General features: G+C 48.9%; 2 protein-coding genes across 2 annotated transcripts; one reads left to right on the top strand and one right to left on the bottom strand.

The window, feature by feature from the left end:
* Positions 1–8,927: 8,927 nt before the first annotated feature.
* Positions 8,928–11,038, bottom strand: LOC125686118 (olfactory receptor 14A16-like). The gene has a single exon (XM_048929773.1). It carries the CDS (start codon positions 10,434–10,436, stop codon positions 9,501–9,503), a length of 936 nt encoding a protein of 311 aa, XP_048785730.1. The 5' UTR covers positions 10,437–11,038; the 3' UTR covers positions 8,928–9,500.
* Positions 11,039–18,915: 7,877 nt separating this feature from the next.
* LOC125686122 (olfactory receptor 14C36-like) lies at positions 18,916–19,884 on the top strand. Its single transcript, XM_048929802.1, has one exon. The coding sequence runs from the start codon at positions 18,925–18,927 to the stop codon at positions 19,882–19,884; it is 960 nt and encodes a 319-aa protein (XP_048785759.1). The 5' UTR covers positions 18,916–18,924.
* Positions 19,885–21,779: the final 1,895 nt, after the last annotated feature.

The raw sequence follows: 21,779 nt of genomic DNA on the forward strand, positions 1-21,779 counted from the left end.
AGAAGTAATACTCAACATTCGTTCCTCCATCCTCCATGACAGAGGACTGCAGAAACTCACTTTTGGGTGGCAGTGAGGACAGCCCGTCCCCATCGCGCCCCTCTGTGCGCTGCCAGGCGCCGTGGGATCTCTGCTCCCAAACGCGGGGAACCGCGCCGCGCTGCTTCTGAGGAGAGAAAGAAGAAATGTTGGAGGGAACGGGCAGCCAAGGTTTGCACAGAGCTTCCAGGTCGTGCCAGAGATGGGATGGCAGAGTGCTGAGATGTTCGTGATCACTGAGGGAAAACACGGCCTGAGCCATGCCCATACTATTAGCCCAGGCTGTCAGCCAGCGCAGAACCCAACCAGTTCCTGAGGTCCCAAAGGACCAGCAGGGCTCCCCCCACTCCACCCCTTCCCCTTGAAAACAGAAACAAAGGAAGAAACACCAAGCAAAAGATACCCAGCCCTACCTTTGCTCTCACACAGCGGGAACTGGAGCCACGCTCATCTCCATGCTGAGACATGACGGCTGAAGTCTCAGAGGAAGCCCAAGCTCCGATGGCTCTCTGCACAGGAACTTCCCCCGCTCCTGGAAAGAGCTGGCTTCACTCTTCCTTGATGCCCAAAATATCCTTTTGGACAGGAACCCTGCAGAAAGCATCCACCAGTGAAAAATCAGGAGGAAGAAGCATCTTCCCAGCTTTCTTCTGCCACGCCATGCAGTCTCTTGAGGAGGGCAGCGTCTGGAAGGCAGCGGGCTGCGAGAGCTGCCTGCCACCAGGTCCAGTTTGGGTCTGACTACCACGGCTTGTGTCAGCAAGCACCCTTCTCCATCTCCTCAACAACTCTGCACCCAGCCATCCATGGGGCAGGGGGCACGAGCTGTGCTCTGAGAAGCCTGTGTTCTCATTGCTTTTCAATGTTGGACGTGAAGGCGGGGGCTCAGCAGTGAATTTCCAGGGGAGGAAGGACATCTCATCATCCTCACCGAAACGTGGGATGGAATCTCAGCAAGAACCATTTCCCCTGCAAACAGCCGTGCTGAGGGGCACCGCCGGAGCTGGGAGCTCCTCCCCAGCCCAGCTTTTCTGCTGATATCTCCCGGCACCCAGCCAGCACCAAACCCAGCTCACCTGGTCAGCCTGCTCAGCCGGAGCGGTGCCCAGCTGACGCACACGCCGCAGCGCTGCTCCCAGTGGGCTCTCAAAGGACGATCCCTCAAGAAAAGCACAGAGCTCAGTCTCGGTGTGCACCACGCTCACCAGAGCAACAGCTCTCTGCTCTCCAGCGGTGGCACAAACGCTTCCAGCCCAGCAACCATTGTGCCCTCAGCGGGTGCCTGCATCACTGCTGTGCTTGCATCATAAGCGAAGGAAATGGACGCCTCCCAGATCCAAATTATAGGAAACCTGGGACTCACCCAATGGGTTGAATGGGGTTAATTGAATGGGGGTTAATTGAAGTAAAGCAACAGAGAAGTGAAGATGACCCTTGTGCAGCCCAGTAAAAACGCAGTATGGCCTCGTAGTGGTCAGCGGGGTCCCAGAGGAACCAGTAGGAGCTGGGAGGAGTGCAGAGCAGTAGGGACCAGAAAAGTGCAGCATGGCCAAGTGAAAACCAGTAAGGAGCAGCATGGCCTCAGAGCGGTCCGTGGAGCCCTATAGGAATCAGCAGAGAGCAACAGGAAGGCACAGCTGTGCCCAGGGCCGGTGCCGGCCTCTGCCTCTGGCTTTGGGCCCTCGGCCTGGTGCCGGCCTCTCGGGCTGTGCGTCAGGCCTAGGCCTGGTGCCGGCCTTTCAGGACTGGCTTTAGGCTCCATGGCCGTTGCCAGCCCGCCCAGCTGTAGGTGTGGCTGTCAGCCCCGGCTCTGGCGCTGCCTCTGTGGCTGTAACCGCAGCATTATGGCCCAGGGCTGGTGCTGGCTCTCTGGCTGGAGCTTCAGACTTCAGGCCCAAAGCTGGTGCCAGCTTCTCGTGCTGTGGCTCCAGGTTTAGGCCCAGGGCCAGTGCAGCCTCTCTGGCTGGGCTTCAACCCAGGGTTGGCGCTGGCTGCACAGGCTGTGGCTTCAGGTCCCTTGGCCGGTGCCAGTCTCTCTGGCTGTGTGTTTAGGCCCCAGGGCCACTCCCGGCTTCTCTGGCAGCATCTTTAGGCCCAGGCCGTGTGCCAGCCTCTCTAACTGTGGCTGTGGCTGTGAGCCCCTGGGCTGGATGCAGCCTTTGGGGCTCTGGCCCAAAGTCACCAGGGCTGGTACCAAATTGTAAGCAAACAATATGAGGGCCACCCAATGGTGTTATCTGAAGTAACAGAACAGAGAAATTAAGATGACTCTTGTGTAACCAGCCTGGGTCATCCTCTCGCTCAGGCACCGCATGATCAGACCCAGGAGATGTTGCCCCCAGGCTGCCCCTAGATTGGAGGCCGGAATGATTTGGGCTCCCAAGCAATCAGCCAGCATTCGGATGAGTCAGCCCTCTGGTTTTTATGAGGACAGACAAGCCCACCTTGGAAAGCCATCCGGGCAAAGGCAGAACAGCTTTGTTCTTGGGCCGCAGCACTCCATGGCCAGGCACTGCTCAAACGCTGGGCCTGCATTTCCTCCTGGGCATCCACGCGTGCTCTGAGTCTGCTGCAGCTTTCTGCAGGTTTGTGGCTTCCTGCTGAGGAGCTCCTCGTGTTCTTCTGCAACTGCCCCCCAGCACCACTGCTGCCTCCTCTGGTGCCGTGCCGGGAGATGCAGCAGCGCTCATCAGCCTGCACTTCCTTCCTCCCAGCAGCAGCTGCTCCTGCACTGACCTTCATTCACACTGGATGCCGTCCACTTCTAGCGCCAGCTGACCTGCAACACAGAGAAAGGAAATGTGGGATCAGACCAAATGCAGAAGCCCGAGGCTGTGCCACCACCATGTACTGCAGCCTTGGGAAGCCAGCTGCCACTGCAACCTTGGTCAGAATTAAAGCAGGCACCGTAAGTTAAGTGTGACTTCTGAACTGAAGGAATTGCCACAGTCAGAAATAAATACTGAAATCGCTTACTGAACTGTAGGTGGTTACCTCTGAATTCTTTTGCTTTGGGGAAAATGTGGACTTGGAATTGAAGGGTACAAGAAAAACGAGGAGCACTTGGCAACTCAGGCAAGCAGAGCAGCGCAGGGAAGATCGCTGCATTTCTTCTTCTCCTGGCGCAGAAAGGAATTTTCCTACCTTAAAAGAGGTACTTAAAAGAGGTACCTTAAAAGAGAAAAGAGAAGAAGAGCCTGACAGAGTAGACACAATACAGTCTCACATTATGGGTAGTAGCTGGAGAGCTCTCGTGGCACAAAGCTCAGGGCTGCAGAAATTAAGGTTGCTCTAAGCTTTAGAACAAGGTGAAAGACAAGGTTGAATGCGAAACATTGGCACTTCCTGCAGAGCACATCACACAGCTGTAGGCACCGCCTGAGGGGTAACAGATCAGAAAGGAAAACCTGACTATGTGAACTCAGGGACAAGCTGCTCTTCTTCTGGGCCTTTGTTCACAGTGAGGATTTCCCTCAAGAGCGCCGCTTTCCGCTCAGGCTGCTGCTGTCTCCAGCTGTTGGTCACTTCCACTGCTGGACGCTGTGCCCACAGCTCATTCTGCTTGGGGCAAAGCCTGCTGGGTGAACTCCAAACCAAGGTCACAGCCACGCTAATCCAGCTGGTTGGTCTGAAAGGGCTCAGAGGCCACTGTGAGAATCCTTCTTTGTTTTTTTTTTTTGGCTCAAGGCTTCCTGAGGTATTTTGTTGAGGAGGCAAGTGATGGGTGTTGTGTGGCAATCGACATCGCTGTGTGGACAATTTGACATCTTTGGAGCTGTTTGCCTTCGGAAGATGGTGCTCAGGACTGTTTACTGGCAGAAGATCTAGCCTGTGACCAAATAACTCCTGTTTGCTATGGAAGGCTGGGGGATGATACCATTGTATCCTGCGAAGGCAAGATACAAGTTGGTGCCTCCCTGCTTCCTCTTATCTGCTGGCAAGGCCAGAAAGATAAGAACAAAGGAATTTCCTGCTGAGGTTCCAGAGCCAGAAGTTGCCACTGCAAGGAGAGCTGACTCAACCACCTTGGGTTTGAGCTGTCACTGCAAAGACAGCTGACTCAACCACCTTGGGTTTGAGCTGTCACTCCAAAGACAGCTGACTCGACCACTTTGGATTTGAGCTGTCACTCCAAAGACAGCTGACTCAACCACTTTGAAACCATTGAAAAGGGGCCATCATCACCATGGTTGTCGTTGTCCTTCGTTCGTCGTCGTCGGTGTCAACAGAACAACTCTGCCTGATGACCCACCACTACTGAAGGTCAAAGACTGAACTACGAACCACGCTGGATCCATGGTGGTGACTGTGTCCCTCTTGCTTCCTATAAAGACTCCTTGCTTATTCTCTTCTATCTTTTCTATCGCCCTCCTTCCCTTCCCCATTACCCTAATTCATAATAGAGTCCGTCCTCCCCTTCCCCATTTCCCTGATTAAGATTTGTAATCAACTGGTCGGACCAACATTGGAACCGTTGTTTCTTAATCTCATGCCGGGTATGTAGATAATAAAAGAACCTCCTCTCCCTCCCATAAATTGGAGCGAGACATTTATTCAATGGCGTAGTCGTTGCAGGATACCCGCTGTGAGAGTGTTGTCCTTCCAGATATAGTTTGAAACTTATTTTTTCTGTGTGCATCTCCTGGAGTTGCAAGGAGCGACAGTTTTGAAAATTTAGAAGTGAGTCCTTCTCCAGGAAGACCGCTCCATATTCTGAAACTTTACCTTTTATGTGTGTACCTCTTGGGGACCTATTTGGAATGCTTGCATTTTGTTTAATACGTGTGCGCCTCCTCGGGAAGACCTCTCTGGTTATTTGGTAACTGAAGTGCGAAACTTGAACCTTTTGTGTGTGTGTGTGTGTGTGTGTCTGCATGCACGCGCCTCTTGGGGAAGTGAGGAAGTGATATTTTGTTACTTAAACGTGTGTGCCTCTCCAAGAAATTGTATTTACTCTATTGAAACCTAGAAAGTGTTGCTTTAGCTTCACATTTTTTGCGCTCCCCCAAAGGAAGGGAGGAGTGATTGGAGCATTTGCATTTGTTTAGGTGCGGTGTATCTCCCTGGGAGGAGCGGTGAGGAGTAACTGAGCTTTTGAATACGTGTACCTCCTCCTCCCTTAGCATAGACCTTTCATTGTATTAAGAAATGAGTAACAGTATTGCCAGTATGAAAAGTGAAGATGTGTTATTTGACCTTTTAGAAAAGCATGGTGCTCGTCCCTCTTTATCAGGGGTGGATTGGGCACGCCAAAATTGGCATAATTTGCAGTGTTCCGGACCGCATTAGTGTCTTACAGAATGAGGCTCGTACACGAGCTGGAAAAGGAGAGTCGTTCATTTGTGCTGTACTCGGGGCTGCTTTAAAAGCTGCTGTGGAGTTCCGAAATGAAAAGCATTCGGCAGAACTCCAAACCATAGAAGCACTACAGGAATCGGTTAGAGTTACACAAGAATTGTTAAAAACTCTGCAGAATCAAATAGTTAATCTCGAGGAACAATTAGAAAGAGAGAAACGTAATGCGGCTTTGTTGCAAATGGCTTTTAAGGAACTGCTGACGTGTAAGCATGCCAGCCATACCGTCACTCATAGTTTGCCTCGAGAAAAAACTTCTCCTCAGGTGGAACTACCAGGAATGAAGGAAAGGCTAGATAAATTAGAAACTCCAACAGCCCCATTGCATCCTTTGATAAAAACTGAATACACATTCGATAACAGTGAGGATCTAGATCCTCAAATGAATGTTAAGGAAATTCCCTTCTCAGCCACTGAACTAGTGAAATTGAAGAAAGATTTCAGCCGCTCTCCGAAGGAATCAGAGACAGAATATGTATGGAGGGTTAGTCTCACTGGTGGCGACCAGATTCGGTTAACAGAAAAGGAAGCAGAAGGTTATTGGGGACCAGGAGTATTTTTAACTACTGGTGACAATCGTGCTCCCTGGTCCTTAACGCAAAGGGCTGCCTATTGGGCAGGTGGTCTCAACCCTTTAGAACGGGGAGACCCTCTTGCCATTATTGGAACAACTGATCAGTTAGTAGAGAGTGTTCAAAAGGCTGCTTGTCTCCAAATGATGTGTGATAGAAAGCTGCAGCCACACCATGAATCACCTATGATGATGCCTGTTGATCCTGAGAGAATGACTGCTTTAATTAGAGGGCTTCCAGAGTCGTTAAAGCCTATAGGTATTCAACTGCAAGGAAAAATACAGGCAATGCCTCAGGGAGAGAGAGCCCGGCCAGAGTTAGAAGGAACTGTGACCCCCAACCATCTGCAGTCAGGAAACAAAGCATGGACGTGGGGAGAAGTTGCCCAAGAGTTAATTAACTATGGAAGGAAATATGGGCCAGTGGTTTCTTCCTCCACTAAATTTGAGCCAAGGGAAGTAAGACTTGCAGCAGTCAGCCTTGCCCCCAGGCCTCCTAGCTCAAAGCTCAGTGGGACTGGAAGGGTCTCACTGTCAGTAAAAACAGGTAGGCGAAATACTGATCATAAACGTAATTGTCTCTGGACACTGGGCTGGCAAAAGGGTGTTCCACAAGATTTGATGAATGGATTACCCACTGTCAGGTTAGAGAAATTAGTTAAGTGGTGGCCAGAACAAAAGCTCCAGAATCTCGAGGAAAGCAAAACCCCAGGTCCTAGGGTCTCTCCCAGGGAACCTGAACGGCTCTCCAAGCCATTAGAAAACTGATGTCTTCGCCCCTCCCATGTGAGCGGGGTGGGGGCGGTGAAGGGTGGATGCATGAGAAAGCTCACAACAAAGGGAAACAAGATCCTCGATTTAACACCTTCTGTCCAAAGGCCTCACCACTCTTGCCAGTTATCCCTGTGAGTCAGGATCCAGTGGCTGATAAGCCAGGGAAACACTCTTACCTCCCTGGCCAGACTGTGTCGATTGACTCAGCTAGCCTGAGGCCAGTTTCCCCTAACCTTAATGGAGTCCCTTAACAAATATGCTTGGAAGGCTAAAGACACCCCGAAAAAGGAATATGAAATCAACACTTGCTGGATTGTTCCCTCATTTTTTAACCATATTAACCAAGACCAAAAGGGCAAGTCGGTGTCTTGTTTTATTTCACAGAAGATCCCCGTGGGACCTTGACAGAACACAAAAAGGCTAATAGCTGATTTTAACTATTTGTGTTTTGTGACAGAAATACTGAAGATTTGATCATGCTAGAACACTGAATGTATCTCTTGATTGCACTTTTTGGTTGCAGTAGTGTTATGTTCTGTGTTGTTGTGGGTGTGGGTGGTGATTGGTATCAGTCCTTGGATCTGTTAAACTTCACAACTGGGTTCAGGGTTTTTACAGGTCATCCTGGCTTACTGGTACTCCCTGCGCAGTGATACCATTTCTTCTGATTGCTTCTTTCACCCCTTTTTACCAAACTGATTATGATTTGCATGTAACTCCTCCACAGTGTTTCCCAATTCCTAACAAACTGGGAAATGAACCAAGGGACCCATCTGATATCTGTTAGATGTGGTCACAAAAGAAATCTATCAGAAAGCCCTTTGCACTGATGCTTTTCAGTGTCCCACCAGTCCAGGAGTTCCATCCAAAACATGGTTGTTGGAAAGTGCCTGAGTTTTAATAAGAGATGTGTATGTTCCTGGGATTGCCCCTCTTTGATGGTTTGTACTGTGGGGGTATCCTGCACAACCATCCTGTGAAAAGTTCTGTGGGCTGTAACAATACTTGAACTTGCCTCCCAGCATTTGAATTGCTTTGGAAATGCTCTAGTGGAAAGTTCTCGAGACACTAAATCATCTTAGAAAACATTACATGGCAAGTCCACATATTGTCAAATTCGTCTAGATACGCTTTTAGTGAATTAACTGAAGTGTAATACTGTATGGCTATTCATAAACACCACAGCCTCTACTGAAGAATTCCCATCTGGATCCTGGCTTACACTGGGAGTTCCTGGGTGGGGAAAGCAGCTGACACAAATACCTCTGTTTTGTTTTACTTATTTATCTATTATTATTGGTTGTTGTTAAATGTATGGTCATTGTCCAATGTACTCTTTTCACTTTCCACCTTTTATTCATCATGTAACATTCGTGTCACCACTCCTGAGGGATCACTGAGTGTTGTCTGTGGCAAATTGAATGATTCTAATTGTTGCCTAAGATTGATGACAATGGTGAAGTTGTTAAATTGCCCAGGGTATGCAGAAAATAGCCCATGTTCCTGTCCAAAGCTGGAAAGGCCCAGACTTTGATTTCTTTTCCTGGCTTCCAGGTGGCCCATGGGTCAAACGTACCCTATTTTCTCTACTGTATGTTGTTGCAGCTCTTGTGTTTGTACCTTGTAGGATTCCATGTTTTATTCAACTTGTACAAGGTGTTGTATCCTCCATGTACTTTGTAACCACTTCAACTGATGATGGACAAGTCCAACAGATCAGGGCAACATTTGTAACCAATCCCAGAAATCTTTCCTAGTAATTGCGTAACGATTCACTTCCCCTTCTCCCCCTCCTCCTTCCCTCCTGCTTCTTTGCTTTTTTTTTTTTTTTTTTTCTCCCTTTTCTTTTCCTCACCACCATGGAGGGTCACTTATGCTTCATTTCAAGCAATCTTTGAGCCACGGGGTGGTGTGAAAGTCCTTCTTTGTTTTTTGGCTCAAAGCTTGCTTCCTGAGGTATTTCTTGTGATAAGACTGAGTGATTTGTTAAGGAGGCAAGTGATGGGTGCTAACCGTGTGACAACCAATATCGCTTTGGGAACATTTGAAAGCCCCTTCCTCCAGAGCTGCTTGCTCTGTAGAAGAGCGGATCAGAGTGCTCAGGAGTGTTCACTGGCCGAAGATCCGGCCTGTGACTAAACAGCTCCAGCTAGGTGTGGGAAAACTGGGGGATGATACCATTGTGTTCTGTGAGAAACAGGATGCAGATGGGCATCCCTGCTTCCTCTTATCTGCTGGCAAGGCCCGGAAGATGAGAACAAAGGAGTTTCTGCTGAGATCCCAGAGCCAGAAGCTGCCACTCCAAAGACAGCTGACTCAACCACTTTGAAACCATTGAAAAGGGGCCGTCATCACCATGGTCGTTGTCATGGTCGTTAGTAGAACAACTCTGCCCGACGACCCACCACTACTGAAGATCAAAGACTGAACTACGAACCATGCTGGATCCATGGTGGTGACTGTGTCCCTCTTGCTGCCTATAAAGACTCCTTGCTTATTCTCTTCTATCTTTTCTATCGCCCTCCTTCCCTTCCCCATTACCCTAATTCATAATAGTGTCCATCCTCCCCTTCCCCATTTCCCTGATTAAGATTTGTAATCAACTGGTCGGACCAACATTGGAACCGTTGCTTCTTCATCTCACACTGGGTATAGAGATAATAAAAGAACCTCCTCTCCCTCCTATAAATTGGAGCGAGACACATACATACATAAAATATAAAGATCCATCACTGGGAACGATGTGAGGAAGTCGTGCAAATTATTGAAGCAAGGATATTGCATGCTGAAACACTTTGTTGAGGGCATGCTTGATCTCCTTGTTCCTCATGCTGTAAATAATAGGGTTCAGTGTTGGAGGAACCACTGAGTAGAGAATTGCCACCGCCAGATCCAGGAATGGGGAGGAAATGGAGAAGGGCTTCAGGTATGCAAACACCACAGTGCTGAGAAACAGGGAGACCACAGCCAGGTGAGGGAGGCACGTGGAGAAGGCTTTGTGCCATCCCTGCTCAGAGGGCATCTTCAGCACAGCCCTGAAGATCTGCACATAAGAGAAAAGAATGAAAGCAAAACACCCAAAAAGCACAAGTGCACTAACCGCAATAAGTGTAAATTCCCTGAGATAGGATTTTGAGCAGGAGAGCTTGAGGATCTGGGGGATTTCACAGAAGAACTGTTTCACTGTATTGCCTTGGCAGAGAGGCAGTGAAAATGTGTTGGCAGTGTGCAGCAGGGAATAGAGAAGTCCAGTGGCCCAGGCAGCTGCTGCCATGGTGGCACAAGCTCTGCTGTCCATCAAGGTCCCGTAGTGCAGGGGCTTGCAGATGGCAACGTAGCGGTCATAGGACATGATGGTGAGAATGCAATACTCTGCACCAAAGAAAAGTAGTAAAAAGAAGACTTGTACAGCACATCCTGCATAGGAGATGTGCCTGGTGTCCCAGAGGGCATTGGCCATGGCTTTGGGGAGAGTGGTGGAGATGCAGCCCAGGTCGAGGAGGGCGAGGTTGAGGAGGAAGAAGTACATGGGGGTGTGCAGGCGGTGGTGGCAGGCTACGGCTGTGCTGATGAGGCCGTTGCCCAGGAGGGCAGCCAGGTAGATGCCCAGCAAGAGCCAGAAGTGCAGGAGCTGCAGCTGCCGCGTGTCTGCCAATGCCAGGAGGAGGAACTGGCTGATGGAGCTGCTGTTGGGCATCTGCAGTTCCTGGGCATGGAGTCCTGTGCAGAGTGCAGAAGATAACGACAAGTCAAGGCCATTCTCAGAGTCACTCCTCCTGCTATATTATAATACCTTCACTTTCTCTTTAGCAAATGTTCCATTGGCTCCATTTAATTTCATGAAGCTCCACTACTTATAAGCAGAGGAAGCATCTGGAGCTTTAATCTTTCTCTCATTTTCTAGTCTTATCCCATCTCCTCAGATATTTTCATCTGTTTCATGTCTCATATCTTTACCCCAACTGCTCTTTGAGCCCACAACCCTAACCTCTGTGCACTGTCTGTTAGTGAAATCTGTCTGTTTGTGGGATAAGTGCATTATTCATGTCTGCAGAAAATGACAATAATTTCAACAGGTTCAATCCTTTGAGAAAGGAGAGGCTGATTGCATGTGCCTGTACACAAAACAAGCTATTGATTAAAGAAAAATTTGGGAGTCTCAGAGCTGTGTTCAAAGTTGACAGCCCCTTTTAGATTTCTGCCTTCATTCATCCTTCACTCAGAATAGGAAAAGGAATATCCTTGCCTTGCCTCTCCTCTTGCAACATGCCCTTAGAAACACTCTGGGTGCAGTGTAGCTATGAGCTCCCTGTCCCAGGCAGCAGCTGTGGCAGCTGAAGGCCCCTGTCCTGCCCTGCCCTGCCCTGTTGGGGGGCTCCTTCCCCCCCCACGTCTCCCCGCAGCTCCCCGGGCAGGCTGAGTGCTGAGCCTGGCAGGCAGCAGAGTCCCTGCCCCAGCACACAGCCCCTGGGGCACAGCAGGGACCTGCTCTGCAGGGACACGCAGCCCTCAGGGCTGTGCTCTGATGCTGCAGCATGGAAGACCTTAGATGGAGCAGTTTTTAATCCACAATTAAGAAACAGAGTTAATGCATCCTGACCTGCAATGGGATGTTCCAAATTCAGTGACTCCTGCAGTTAAACCCAGAACACTGTGTGCAGTGAGAGACTTACCTAGTTAAGGGCTGTGAGACATGCTTCTCCAGTGAGCTCACAGCCGGCTAAGGTGCCACACAGCCTGTAAGCTCTCTTTGTTCAGCTCAGTCACCTGCAGATCATGCTCCCAGCCCTGCTTTGTGGTGAACAGGAGCTGCTCCTGGGCACAGCTGTCTCCCTGCAGTGCTGCCCTTGTAGGAGCTCCCTGCGTCCCAGGAGCCTGGCCCAGCACAGCAGTAGAGGATGTGAGTTTTATCCTCAGCGCTCCGCTCCCTTGAGATGTCCCTGGGTCTCCATGGCCAACAGCTCCTGAAAGACAAAAGGGATATGATTGTAATTTGGAATCTGCTGAATTTGTGCCATCGAGAAGCCATCCAGAAGATCCTTGGAGAGCACAGGTGACGGCTTATGGACCAAGCTGTAGAGAAACCTATGAGGAGTGATGCCCTGCTGGATCACATGCTAACTGTCAAGGAAGGGCTTGTGGGGAATGTGAAGATCAAAGAGAACTTGGGCTGCATTGCCCATGGGATGGCGGAGCTGAGGAGTCTGAAGGGGGGACAAAAGAGAAGCTCACAGCTTTGGGCATCAGGAGAGCACATCTTGGCTTCTTCAAGTGTCTGTGAGGTACAGTGTTGTGGCAGGGTAAAGCTCTGAGAGGAATAAGGTAAAAAATTATGTTAACTATTTAAGGATAACTGCTTGCAAGCAGAATAAGTCCATTCCAAGGAAGAGGAAACCAGGTAAAAATGTCTGAAGTCCTGCATGACTGGGAAAGATCAACCTGGTCAAACCCAAACACAAAAAGGAAGCATGCAATTACTGGTGCTTGTAAACTGTGGTGGAAAATCTCTGAGACAGACACCTCCTTCCTGAGCATCAGCTGAGGGCCAGAAGGGAGGTATTCTTCACCATCCTGAATGCCACCACAGCCCTGTGCTTAGGGCACCCAGTGTGCCTTTTGCATCTGTCCCCATGGGGCATGGGGTGTTATTCTGCTGACCAAATGGATGAGCTCACAACAGAAGAGCCAGATCTTCCTCTCAGCTCCATCTGTGAAGCTTTCACTGATGACACCTTATTAGTCTGCTCAGGACTCTCATTTGAATGGCATCAGAAGAAGTCTAGGGTCATGCCATTTCCCAGATGACAGGAAGCTGGCAAGCATTTCCCAGTTTTAAACAAGAGCAAGAAAGAGCACATAGGCAATTCTGGACCTGTCAGTCTCACTTCAGTACCTGATGTAATCATGGAAAAAATGATGCTGGGAGTTACCGAAAAAACACCTGAGGGACAATTCTGTCATTGGTCACAGCCAACACAAGTTCATGAGGGGAAAGTCTTATTAAACTTAATGTCCTTTTATGACAAGATCACACATCCAGTGGACCAAGGGAAGCCAACTGAGGTTATTCTTGAGAATTTCAGTGAAGCTTTTGATGCTCTTTCTTAGATACTTCTTCTGGACAATTTTTCTGCACAGGGCTAGACAGAAACATAATGTGATGGGGGAGCAGTTGGCCGGTGGGTCTGGCTGAAATGGCTCCATCAAAGGGGGTTCCATCATGCTGGTGGATGGTCACTAGCAGGGTTCCGCAGGGCTCCATCTGAGGGCCAGTTCTCTATAATGTTTTCATCAGTGACTTGCCTACAGGACTAAGAAGATGTTTTGAATACATTTGTTGATATAAATGATGTTATATTTGATGATATCAAGTTGGGTAGAGCTGTTTCCTCTACTGAGGGTAGAGAAAACTTTCAGAGAGATGTGGACAAGTTAGAGAACTGGGTAAGCACCAACCACATGAAGTGTAACAAGAACAAGTGCCTGACTCAGCACCTGCATCCTCACCTGGAGCACTGGGTGCAATTCTGGGCACCTCAAAACATAAAGGACATAAAACGATGGCAGACTGTCTTAAGGAGGGCTCTAGAACTCAGAGATCTGAAGTTCAAAGTTTCATTAGGATTGACTGCTTGTTCAGATTGGGCCCTTCTCACATCCCACATCCTGGGATGAGACACACTGCCCACATGGGACTTGGGCCTCACGGCATCCTTGCACCCCATGCAGAGTCTGGCAGCTGCTGTCCCCTTCTCTTTCATTTGACATCACACAAAACTCCATCCCACTGCACCAGGAAGGAAGGGCCCTGAGCCAGCAGGAGGGACAGGATCTCCCTGCCAAGGCTCTGGGGATCAGGGCTTGGCCTTTCTGCTTCACAAGACAAAGGAGGCTTTTCTCAGCATCACAGCCACTGCCTTGGTCTGCCTGCAATCATGGGTTCCAATTCTCTGCTCTAACAAGTCCCTGGGGAAGCTTGCTTGATAATGGCCCTCAGTGGGGCCCATTAATACTCCAAGAATCTTCACTGTTCCTTCTGACTTTGTCTTCTTGAGCACTCAATCTTCTCTCTGTACTGGAGGTTGATGGATTCAGCAGCAAATGCCCCCTGGGGCCCATTACAACCCACAGAAGCCTCCTGTGCCTTGTGCCTTCCGTTCATCTTCAGGTGTTCAGAACTTGTACAGCTAACTGGAGAGGTATCTGGAGAGACCTTAATGAGGAAGAATCCAACAGACATTCATTTACTATTTATATATAGTTGTGTTTAAACAAGGATTTTAATCAGCACTTGGCAATTGATATTGATCCAGGGTGTTCCCTAATGAACTTTTCTCTGTCACTGTGTGGACAAAATTGCTCCTCAGCTTCTCCACCTCATTTCTGCTCACATTGGCCTCATGGGACTTGCATCACTTTTCCTCACATCACTCCTCTCCTCCGCAGTCATCTGTTCCCTTTTAAACATCCTTTGCACCAACTCCCCCCGAATTTCCTCAGAGAACCAGTTGCACATGGACAATGAAAGATTTCCTTTTTTTTTTTTTTTTGCTAACAAACCGAAGGAAATGTGATGCAACTGAACGAACAGTAAAACATGGTGATCAACTGCATGCCTTGTCCAAGCTGCATCTAATGAGGCTTGTTTTTCACAGGGAGTATTTGTACAAGAAATGAGTTAGGCAGTGATAGGCAGGGATAGGTAGAATCACAGTTGAGGAGTTATCAAAGGCTCCTCCAGCCTTTGTAGAGATGGAGCAAATTCCTGTAATCCCCCTGAAGGTCACAGATGAGCCAGATAGTTGGGAGGTATTGGAGTGAAGAAAGAGCGAGGGATTGGGAAATTTGGAGAGCAGTGGGAAGAGCATGTGTCCAGATGGCCTGCTGAAAACATGGCCTGAACCACGGTCATTGATTTAGGAGAGCTGGAGACACCTGGAGGATGAGGGACATCAAATAAGCAGCAGGGCAGAGCAGCGGTGGATGCTGGGCATTGGTCACAGGGTATTGGCACTGGCACCACTGTCTGTATCCTGTACCTGAAGGTATTTGTGTCCTGCAAACAGTGTCCTGGAAAGCATTGTCCTTTCAGGAAAAATAAGAAATTAAATAAATAAAAATAATATCCCCTGAAATATGAGCATTTTCTGCGTAATAAGAGAGATGACACATGAGAATGTTTGAAGTTGAGAAGTGTTAACACATTTTTATCAACTCTCACTTGCAGACATCTTCCTTGTTCTGGGGATCTGAAATGTGGAGGCACTACCCTGCATTATGCCTCCCCTACATCTTCTACCCATGGTCTTGTTCCAATAAAAAAGATGGAGACTGACTTCTTACAGCATTTCTGAATAATAGGACAAGGATGAAACACAATAAACCAAAAGAGAGATTTACATTAGACGTTTGGAAGGAATTTCCAACATTCCGTAGATCAGGATGTGAGGCATGGAGCTGGTATGGAACAGGCAGCCCAGAGCAGATGGGGCTGCACCACCCCTGGAGATGTTTGAGATGTCAAGGGCCCCAGGCATCCTGATCTACTGTGTGACAGCCCTGCACACAGCAAGGGAGTTGGAACTGGATGGGCTTTAGGATCCTTCAATCCAAACCATTCAAAAATCCTACAATACTTGTCAGCCTCTTCCAACACAGGATCCTGTTTGCTTAGGTATTCCCTGATCTCCTCTTCTTTCTCCAACAGTACATCAGCCTTGCACCAACATTTCCCACCTGTCTCTGGCACCCAGGATTCCAAGTCACCCAGACCAACTAATAAACCGTGAGGTCAGGAAAGTAATGAATGTCAGAGACTTTTCCATGTCCTGTCTCATGATGTTCCCTGCCCCATTCTACACTGGACCCACATTCTCCCTAGCCTTCCTTTTGTAGACTACATTGTATTTCTTCAATCCATTCTTGCCTGTGATATGCCTGGGCTCATTCAATTGCGGTTGAACTCTGGCTTTCCTAAACTCATCTCAGCAGGAACACTGGACAAAGTCTCTGCATTGCTGACAGGTGACCTCCTCTTGTTTCCACTTCCTGCATGCTTCCTTTCTATCTTTGGGTGAGACCAGTGCAATCCATTCCCAGTCATGAAGGAATTCTGACATTTGTATTTGGCTTCCTTTTCCTTGGGATGGGCTTATTCTGCTTGGAAGCCATGATCCCTATATTGTAACCGCATTTTTTGAACCAATTCCCCTCAAAGCCTTTCCCTGCTGTACTGCAGAGAACTGAAGAAGCCAAGGTGTGCTCTTCTGAAGCCCAGGGTTGTGAGCTTGTCCTTTACCCTCCCTTCAGGCTCCTCAGCTCTCATGACCATCCCATGGCCACTGCAGCTCAGGTTCACTTTCATCTTCACATTCACATTCCCCACCAGCCCTTCCTTGCCGGTGAATATGAGATCCAGCAGAGCACCTCTCCTCTTGGATTCCTCTATGGCTTGCTCAAGAAGCTGCCAGCTGTGCTCTCCAGGGATCTCCTGCATGGTGCATGCCCTGCTGTGCTGTCCCTGCAGCAGACACTGCAGTGAAAATGGCCTCCAAATGGCCTGACAAGATGAGGCTCCCATCTGCCTGCAGAGGGCACCTTCCACTTGCTCTTTCTGATCAGGAAGCCAGGAACAGACACTGCTGGTCTCCTTTGGTTGCCATTACCATTTGCTCTGACCTGGCTGCTCTGCCATCCCCAGGAGAAGTTCAGTGCACTCTCACAGAGCTCAGTCACCTTTCCTTGTCTCCTCACTCATCCATCACAAAGATTCTGTAACCCGTTGTGCTACAGTCCAGTTGTGGAAGCCATTTAACCGTGTCCCTGTGGTCCAAACAAGAGCTCAGGCCTGCAACTTAGCAAAGACTTCTAGCTCTGCATGTGTTGGTGTTCTCATTAGTGTAAAAGCACATAAAGAAACAAGCACCATTGTTCCTAGCATGGCTGCATAACACATCTACGGTATTTGTGTTCAGAAGGTGGCACACAGGCATTAGACCCACTGTGAGGCTCGGAGTTCTCCAAGCAGCACGGACACTCCTAGGACATGGCTTTCCTGAAGGCCCTGTGCTGCATTTGCCAGCAGCATCTGTGTGTGCTGTGTGTGCTGGACCACCTAGGGAACTGGCCTGACATCAGGCTGCTTCTGATGCCATTCACGTGTATGCCCATAGAAAACTGAGATTTCATCAGTTGAAATATGAAGATGTGTGCCAGCTCTGTAGTGCCTGGAGCTTCAAAATATTGAGTAGATGGGGAACAGAGAAAGATCTGGCTCTTCTTTTGTGAGCTTAGCCATTTAGTCAGCTGCATAACTCTGCATGCACCATGGAGACGTGTTAAAAAGGCAGACTTGGGTGCCCTAAACAAAGGGGTTGGTTGTCATTGAGGATGTCTGAGAATACCATTATCCCTTCTCTGGCCCTCAGCTGATGCTCAGGAAGGAGGTGTCTATCTCAGGGAATTCCCACACACTCCACAAGCACTGGCACACATCCAGCAGCACCCCAGGCTCCTTGGTCATCACCAGGGTCTGTGTGTGAGCAACTGACTCCCTGCTGAAGGACCAAGGACTCAGAGCAGGAGCTCACATGCAGGCAACTCCTTGTGCACATCTGAACTGAATTCCAGAGGAATCACTGAAACTCCGGTGGGTCTGTGGGGATCTGAACCCAATTTCAATCATAAGGTTTCCATCCAGGGCTGAGATGCTTGCACTGCCTCATCTGGATCACTGCCCTGCACAGGGGAAGTCCACTGTCCTTGTCTGTGTGCCCTTTTTGTTTCAGCAAACACTCTCTGGTAGGACTAACCATATGTCTGCAATCAGTCACTGTCCACTGGACATTTGGCGGTTAATTGAGCGCATTTCAAAGTACAGTCATGACACTGTTGTCTGTCAGGAGCTGTTGGCCATGGAGACCCAGGGACATCTCAGGGGAGATCAGTAGGGAAGATAGAAATGACATCCTCTGCTGCTGAGTTACTCTGGGCTCCTGGGACACACGGAGTTCATACAAGTGGGCAGTGCTGCAGGGAAACAGCTGTGCCCAGGAGCAGCTCCTGTGCAGCACACAGCAGGACAGGTAGAGGAAATAAGGAAGAGAGCTGACAGGCTGTGTGGCACGTTAGGCTGTGAGCTCACTGGAGGAGCATTTCTCACAGCTCTTGACCAGGTAAGTCCCTCATTGCAGTCAGTGTAGTGGCTTTAATGCAGGAATCACTAAATCTGGGACAGCCCATTGCAGGTCAGTCTGAAGGCACTCCATATTTCTTTATTTTGGATAAAAACCTCCTCCACTCCAGCTTCCATACTGCAGCATCGGAGCACAGCCCTGGGGGCTGCATGTCCCAGGAAGGCTGCAGGCTGTGCTGCCATGGCTGCAGCCGGGTGCCCAGGGCTGTCCTGCAGAGCAGGTCCCTGCTGTGCCCCAGGGGCTGTGTGCTGGGGCAGGGACTGTGCTGCCTGCCAGGCTCAGCACTCAGCCTGCCCAGGGAGCTGCGGGGAGATGTGTGGGGGGAAGGAGCCCCTGGCAGGGCAGGGCAGGGCAGGGCAGGGGCCTTCTGCTGCCACAGCTGCTGCCTGGGGCAGGGGGATCACAGATACACTGCATGTCACAGTGTTTCCAGAGGCACTTTGCAAGAGGAGAGACAAGGAGGGGATTTTCCATTTCCTGTTCTGAGAAAAGGGAAAAGGATCATAGGCAGAAATCTAAAACAGGCTGTCAACATCAAACACATCTCAAAGAGTCCTGAATTGTACTTTCATCTGTCATTTGTTTTGCGTACACTCACATAGAATGAGCTTTCAACCTCTTCTTTCATTTTCTACATACATGAATACACTTATCCTGTGAAAGGCAGCTTTCTCTAACAGAAATTTGAGGGCACAGAGGTAGGGGCAGGAGACTTGAACAGCAGTTGGGGTGAAGATATAAGACATGGAAACAGATGAAAATATCTAGCAAGATTGGGTAAGATCAGAAAATGAGAGGAAGGCAAAAGCTCCATGTGCTTCTTATGCTTTTGGAATGCTGAGCTTCATGAAATTAATTTCAAGTAATGGAGCTAATGAACCCTGTCCTAACAGAAAGAAAAAGTTTTATAGTATAGCAGGAGCGACTCTGAGAATATTCTTGTCATTATCTTCTGTATTCTGAACAGGACTCCATGCCCAGGAACTGCAGATGCCCAACAGCAGCTCCATCAGCCAGTTCCTCCTCCTGGCATTGGCAGACACGCGGCAGCTGCAGCTCCTGCACTTCTGGCTCTTGCTGGGCATCTACCTGGCTGCCCTCCTGGGCAACGGCCTCATCAGCACAGCCGTAGCCTGCCACCACCGCCTGCACACCCCCATGTACTTCTTCCTCCTCAACCTCGCCCTCCTCGACCTGGGCTGCATCTCCACCACTCTCCCCAAAGCCATGGCCAATGCCCTCTGGGACACCAGGCACATCTCCTATGCTGGATGTGCTGCACAGGTCTTCTTTTTATTATTCTTCTTTGGTGCAGAGTATTGCATTCTCACCATCATGTCCTATGACCGCTACGTTGCCATCTGCAAGCCCCTGCACTACGGCACTCTGTTTGGAGGTAGAGCTTGTGCCAGCATGGCAGCAGCTGCCTGGGGCGCTGGGGTTCTCTATTCCCTGCTGCACACTGCCAATACATTTTCTATGTCTTTCTGCCTTAGTAATGTTTTGGAGCAGTTCTTCTGTGAAATGGCCCAGATCCTCAAGCTCTCCTGCTCAGAACCAGACTACCTCAGGGAAACTGGGATTATTTATTTCAGTCTTTGTTTAATCTTTGGGTGTTTTGTTTTCATTCTTTTCTCTTATGTGCAGATCTTCAGGGCCGTGCTGAGGATGCCCTCTGAGCAGGGACGCCACAAAGCCTTCTCCACGTGCCTCCCTCACCTGGCTGTGGTTTCCCTCTTTGTCAGCACTGTGATGTTTGCCTACTTGAAGCCACCCTCCATCTCTTCCCCATCCCTGCAGCTGGTGGTGTCATTTCTGTACTCAGTGGTGCCTCCAGTAATGAACCCCCTCATCTACAGCATGAGGAATAAGGAACTCAAGGATGCTCTGTGGAAACTGTTGAACAAATGGGTTTTGAAATCAGTGAGCTGCCCAACTTTTTCTATCTAAGAATTGTAATGCAGATTTTAACAGTATCAAACTGTATATTTTTGGTTTGTGTATTCATTGTCAAAGTGTAATTTATTGAATGTTTTATTCTGTGTTTTATGTATTCTAATGTTTTTCACTTAAATTATCATTATCCACATCAATTACTACTCAGTTTGTACCTGTGCAGTGTCACTCAGACATGCTGTACATTAGGAACCAAGCTCTCTGTGAACCTTATCAAAACAAAGGGCATGCAATGACTTTGTCTGTCTTCCTTCCTGAGAGGCATTTCTGGAGCTGTTAGGGTCAGTTGTTCTCACAAACCCACAATCCAGCAGGAAGCATACGGCTGTTAATCCAACTGTGTGGTGACTTCAGCCTGCAATAGCTGACTGGCCATCCCTTGGCTCCTGGCTGGGGTCTGTGCTTGCAGGCTCACATCTGTCAGTGCCTCTGACAGGCCAGCAGCAGCACCTGTTTGCATGTTGGTTCTGAGATCCCCTCTTCCTCACTCCCTGTGACACCCTGCATACTAAAAGGACTTGGATATGGGTTCTCATCTCAGAAGTTTCCAGTCTTCCTTAAGGGCTTCTCCATTTTGTACACAGAGGATTCCACTGTCTCCAGGAAGGTCTGTGGTAGAGAAATCATGTACAAAGATCTGACAAAAGCTACCCAGGACCTGTAGGAGCCATCCTGGAGCATAGGCTGGTAGGTAGAAAGCTGCCTCTAATGAGATGGGGAGATCAGGAGAAGCCTGGAGAACAGAGATGGGAGATGGAGGGGAGGGAAGAGGAGCTTGCCCTGCAAAAAATATAGATCTTGAAGAGGAAAGTGGGGTTCAGGTGATGTTGGTGCTGCTGTGACTCACTCAGACTGCAAAACCCACAGACCTTAAGCCTTCTTTGTGCCTCGAAGTGCATTCCTCACCCTGACAAGAGTACACTGCAATAATGCTGAACCCCAAAGCTTCTCCCGAAGCCCAAATTCAGAACTCCAGTACCCTAGCCATACCTTTACTCTCTTGCCCACTCTCATCCTTGGCCCATGGATGTCCAACCTTTTCGCTCTCCTGGGCCACATTTAGTGAATGGAAGTTTTCTCAGGCTGCATACGCCTAGGTTCCTTCAAAAGCAAGGCTTCCTATTTATTTCCATGGGAACTACAACAGACACAAAGACCACCATAACACTATTGGATAGAGCAAATTCTCAGCTACAAAGCACTGTTTTTCTGCAGTCACCACCATTAGCTATGCATTTTTGCCAGTGATGAACAAGAGCCTGCATACCATGCTCATCACCATCTGCACCAGCGAAGGTGACCCACCGTCACCACTGCTGAAACGCATCGCCCACTGCCTCGCTCTGCTCACATCCACTGTTTGCTCTCCACAAACATTCAGCAGGCATTGGTGAATGTCAAGGAGTGCAACTTTTTTTTCAACTTGGAGGAATTCAGCGGCACACCTTTGCTTCATATGCACTGCCATGTCAGATGCCATTCTCTCAGACTGCCCCTCTGCTGCCATCTGTCACATGGCAGCAACATGTAATGGGACGCTGGTGGGAAGGTTCAGCCTCTACAGCCATACATCCAACATCCGCCTCTGATCTTATGGCCCAACTTAATAAAATGGTGGCATTACTTTTGAGGCAGCTCTCATCACTGGAGGTCGGTGGCCCTCCCTGCGGCAGGGGATTGGAACCTGCTGATCTTCGGAGCTCCTTCCCAATCCAACCATTCTATGTCTTATGATTCTCATAAAATATGTAATACTGTTAATATAGAAGTAACAAAACATTTCATTTAATATGTTGTTCTTACAATATTCATTACAACAAACAAAAAAAAGCAAACAAACAAACAAAAAACCATAAAACCAGTAGGATATTTGACCAGTTTTTGTGAAG

The sequence above is a fragment of the Lagopus muta genome, chromosome 32 (assembly GCF_023343835.1).
Source record: "Lagopus muta isolate bLagMut1 chromosome 32, bLagMut1 primary, whole genome shotgun sequence".
In the NCBI taxonomy this organism is placed as follows: domain Eukaryota; kingdom Metazoa; phylum Chordata; class Aves; order Galliformes; family Phasianidae; genus Lagopus; species Lagopus muta.

Excerpts from the sequence above, each read along its gene's own strand:
- LOC125686118 (XM_048929773.1), bottom strand. The coding sequence starts at position 10,436 with ATGCCCAACAGCAGCTCCATCAGCCAGTTCCTCCTCCTGGCATTGGCA.
- LOC125686122 (XM_048929802.1), top strand. The coding sequence starts at position 18,925 with ATGCCCAACAGCAGCTCCATCAGCCAGTTCCTCCTCCTGGCATTGGCA.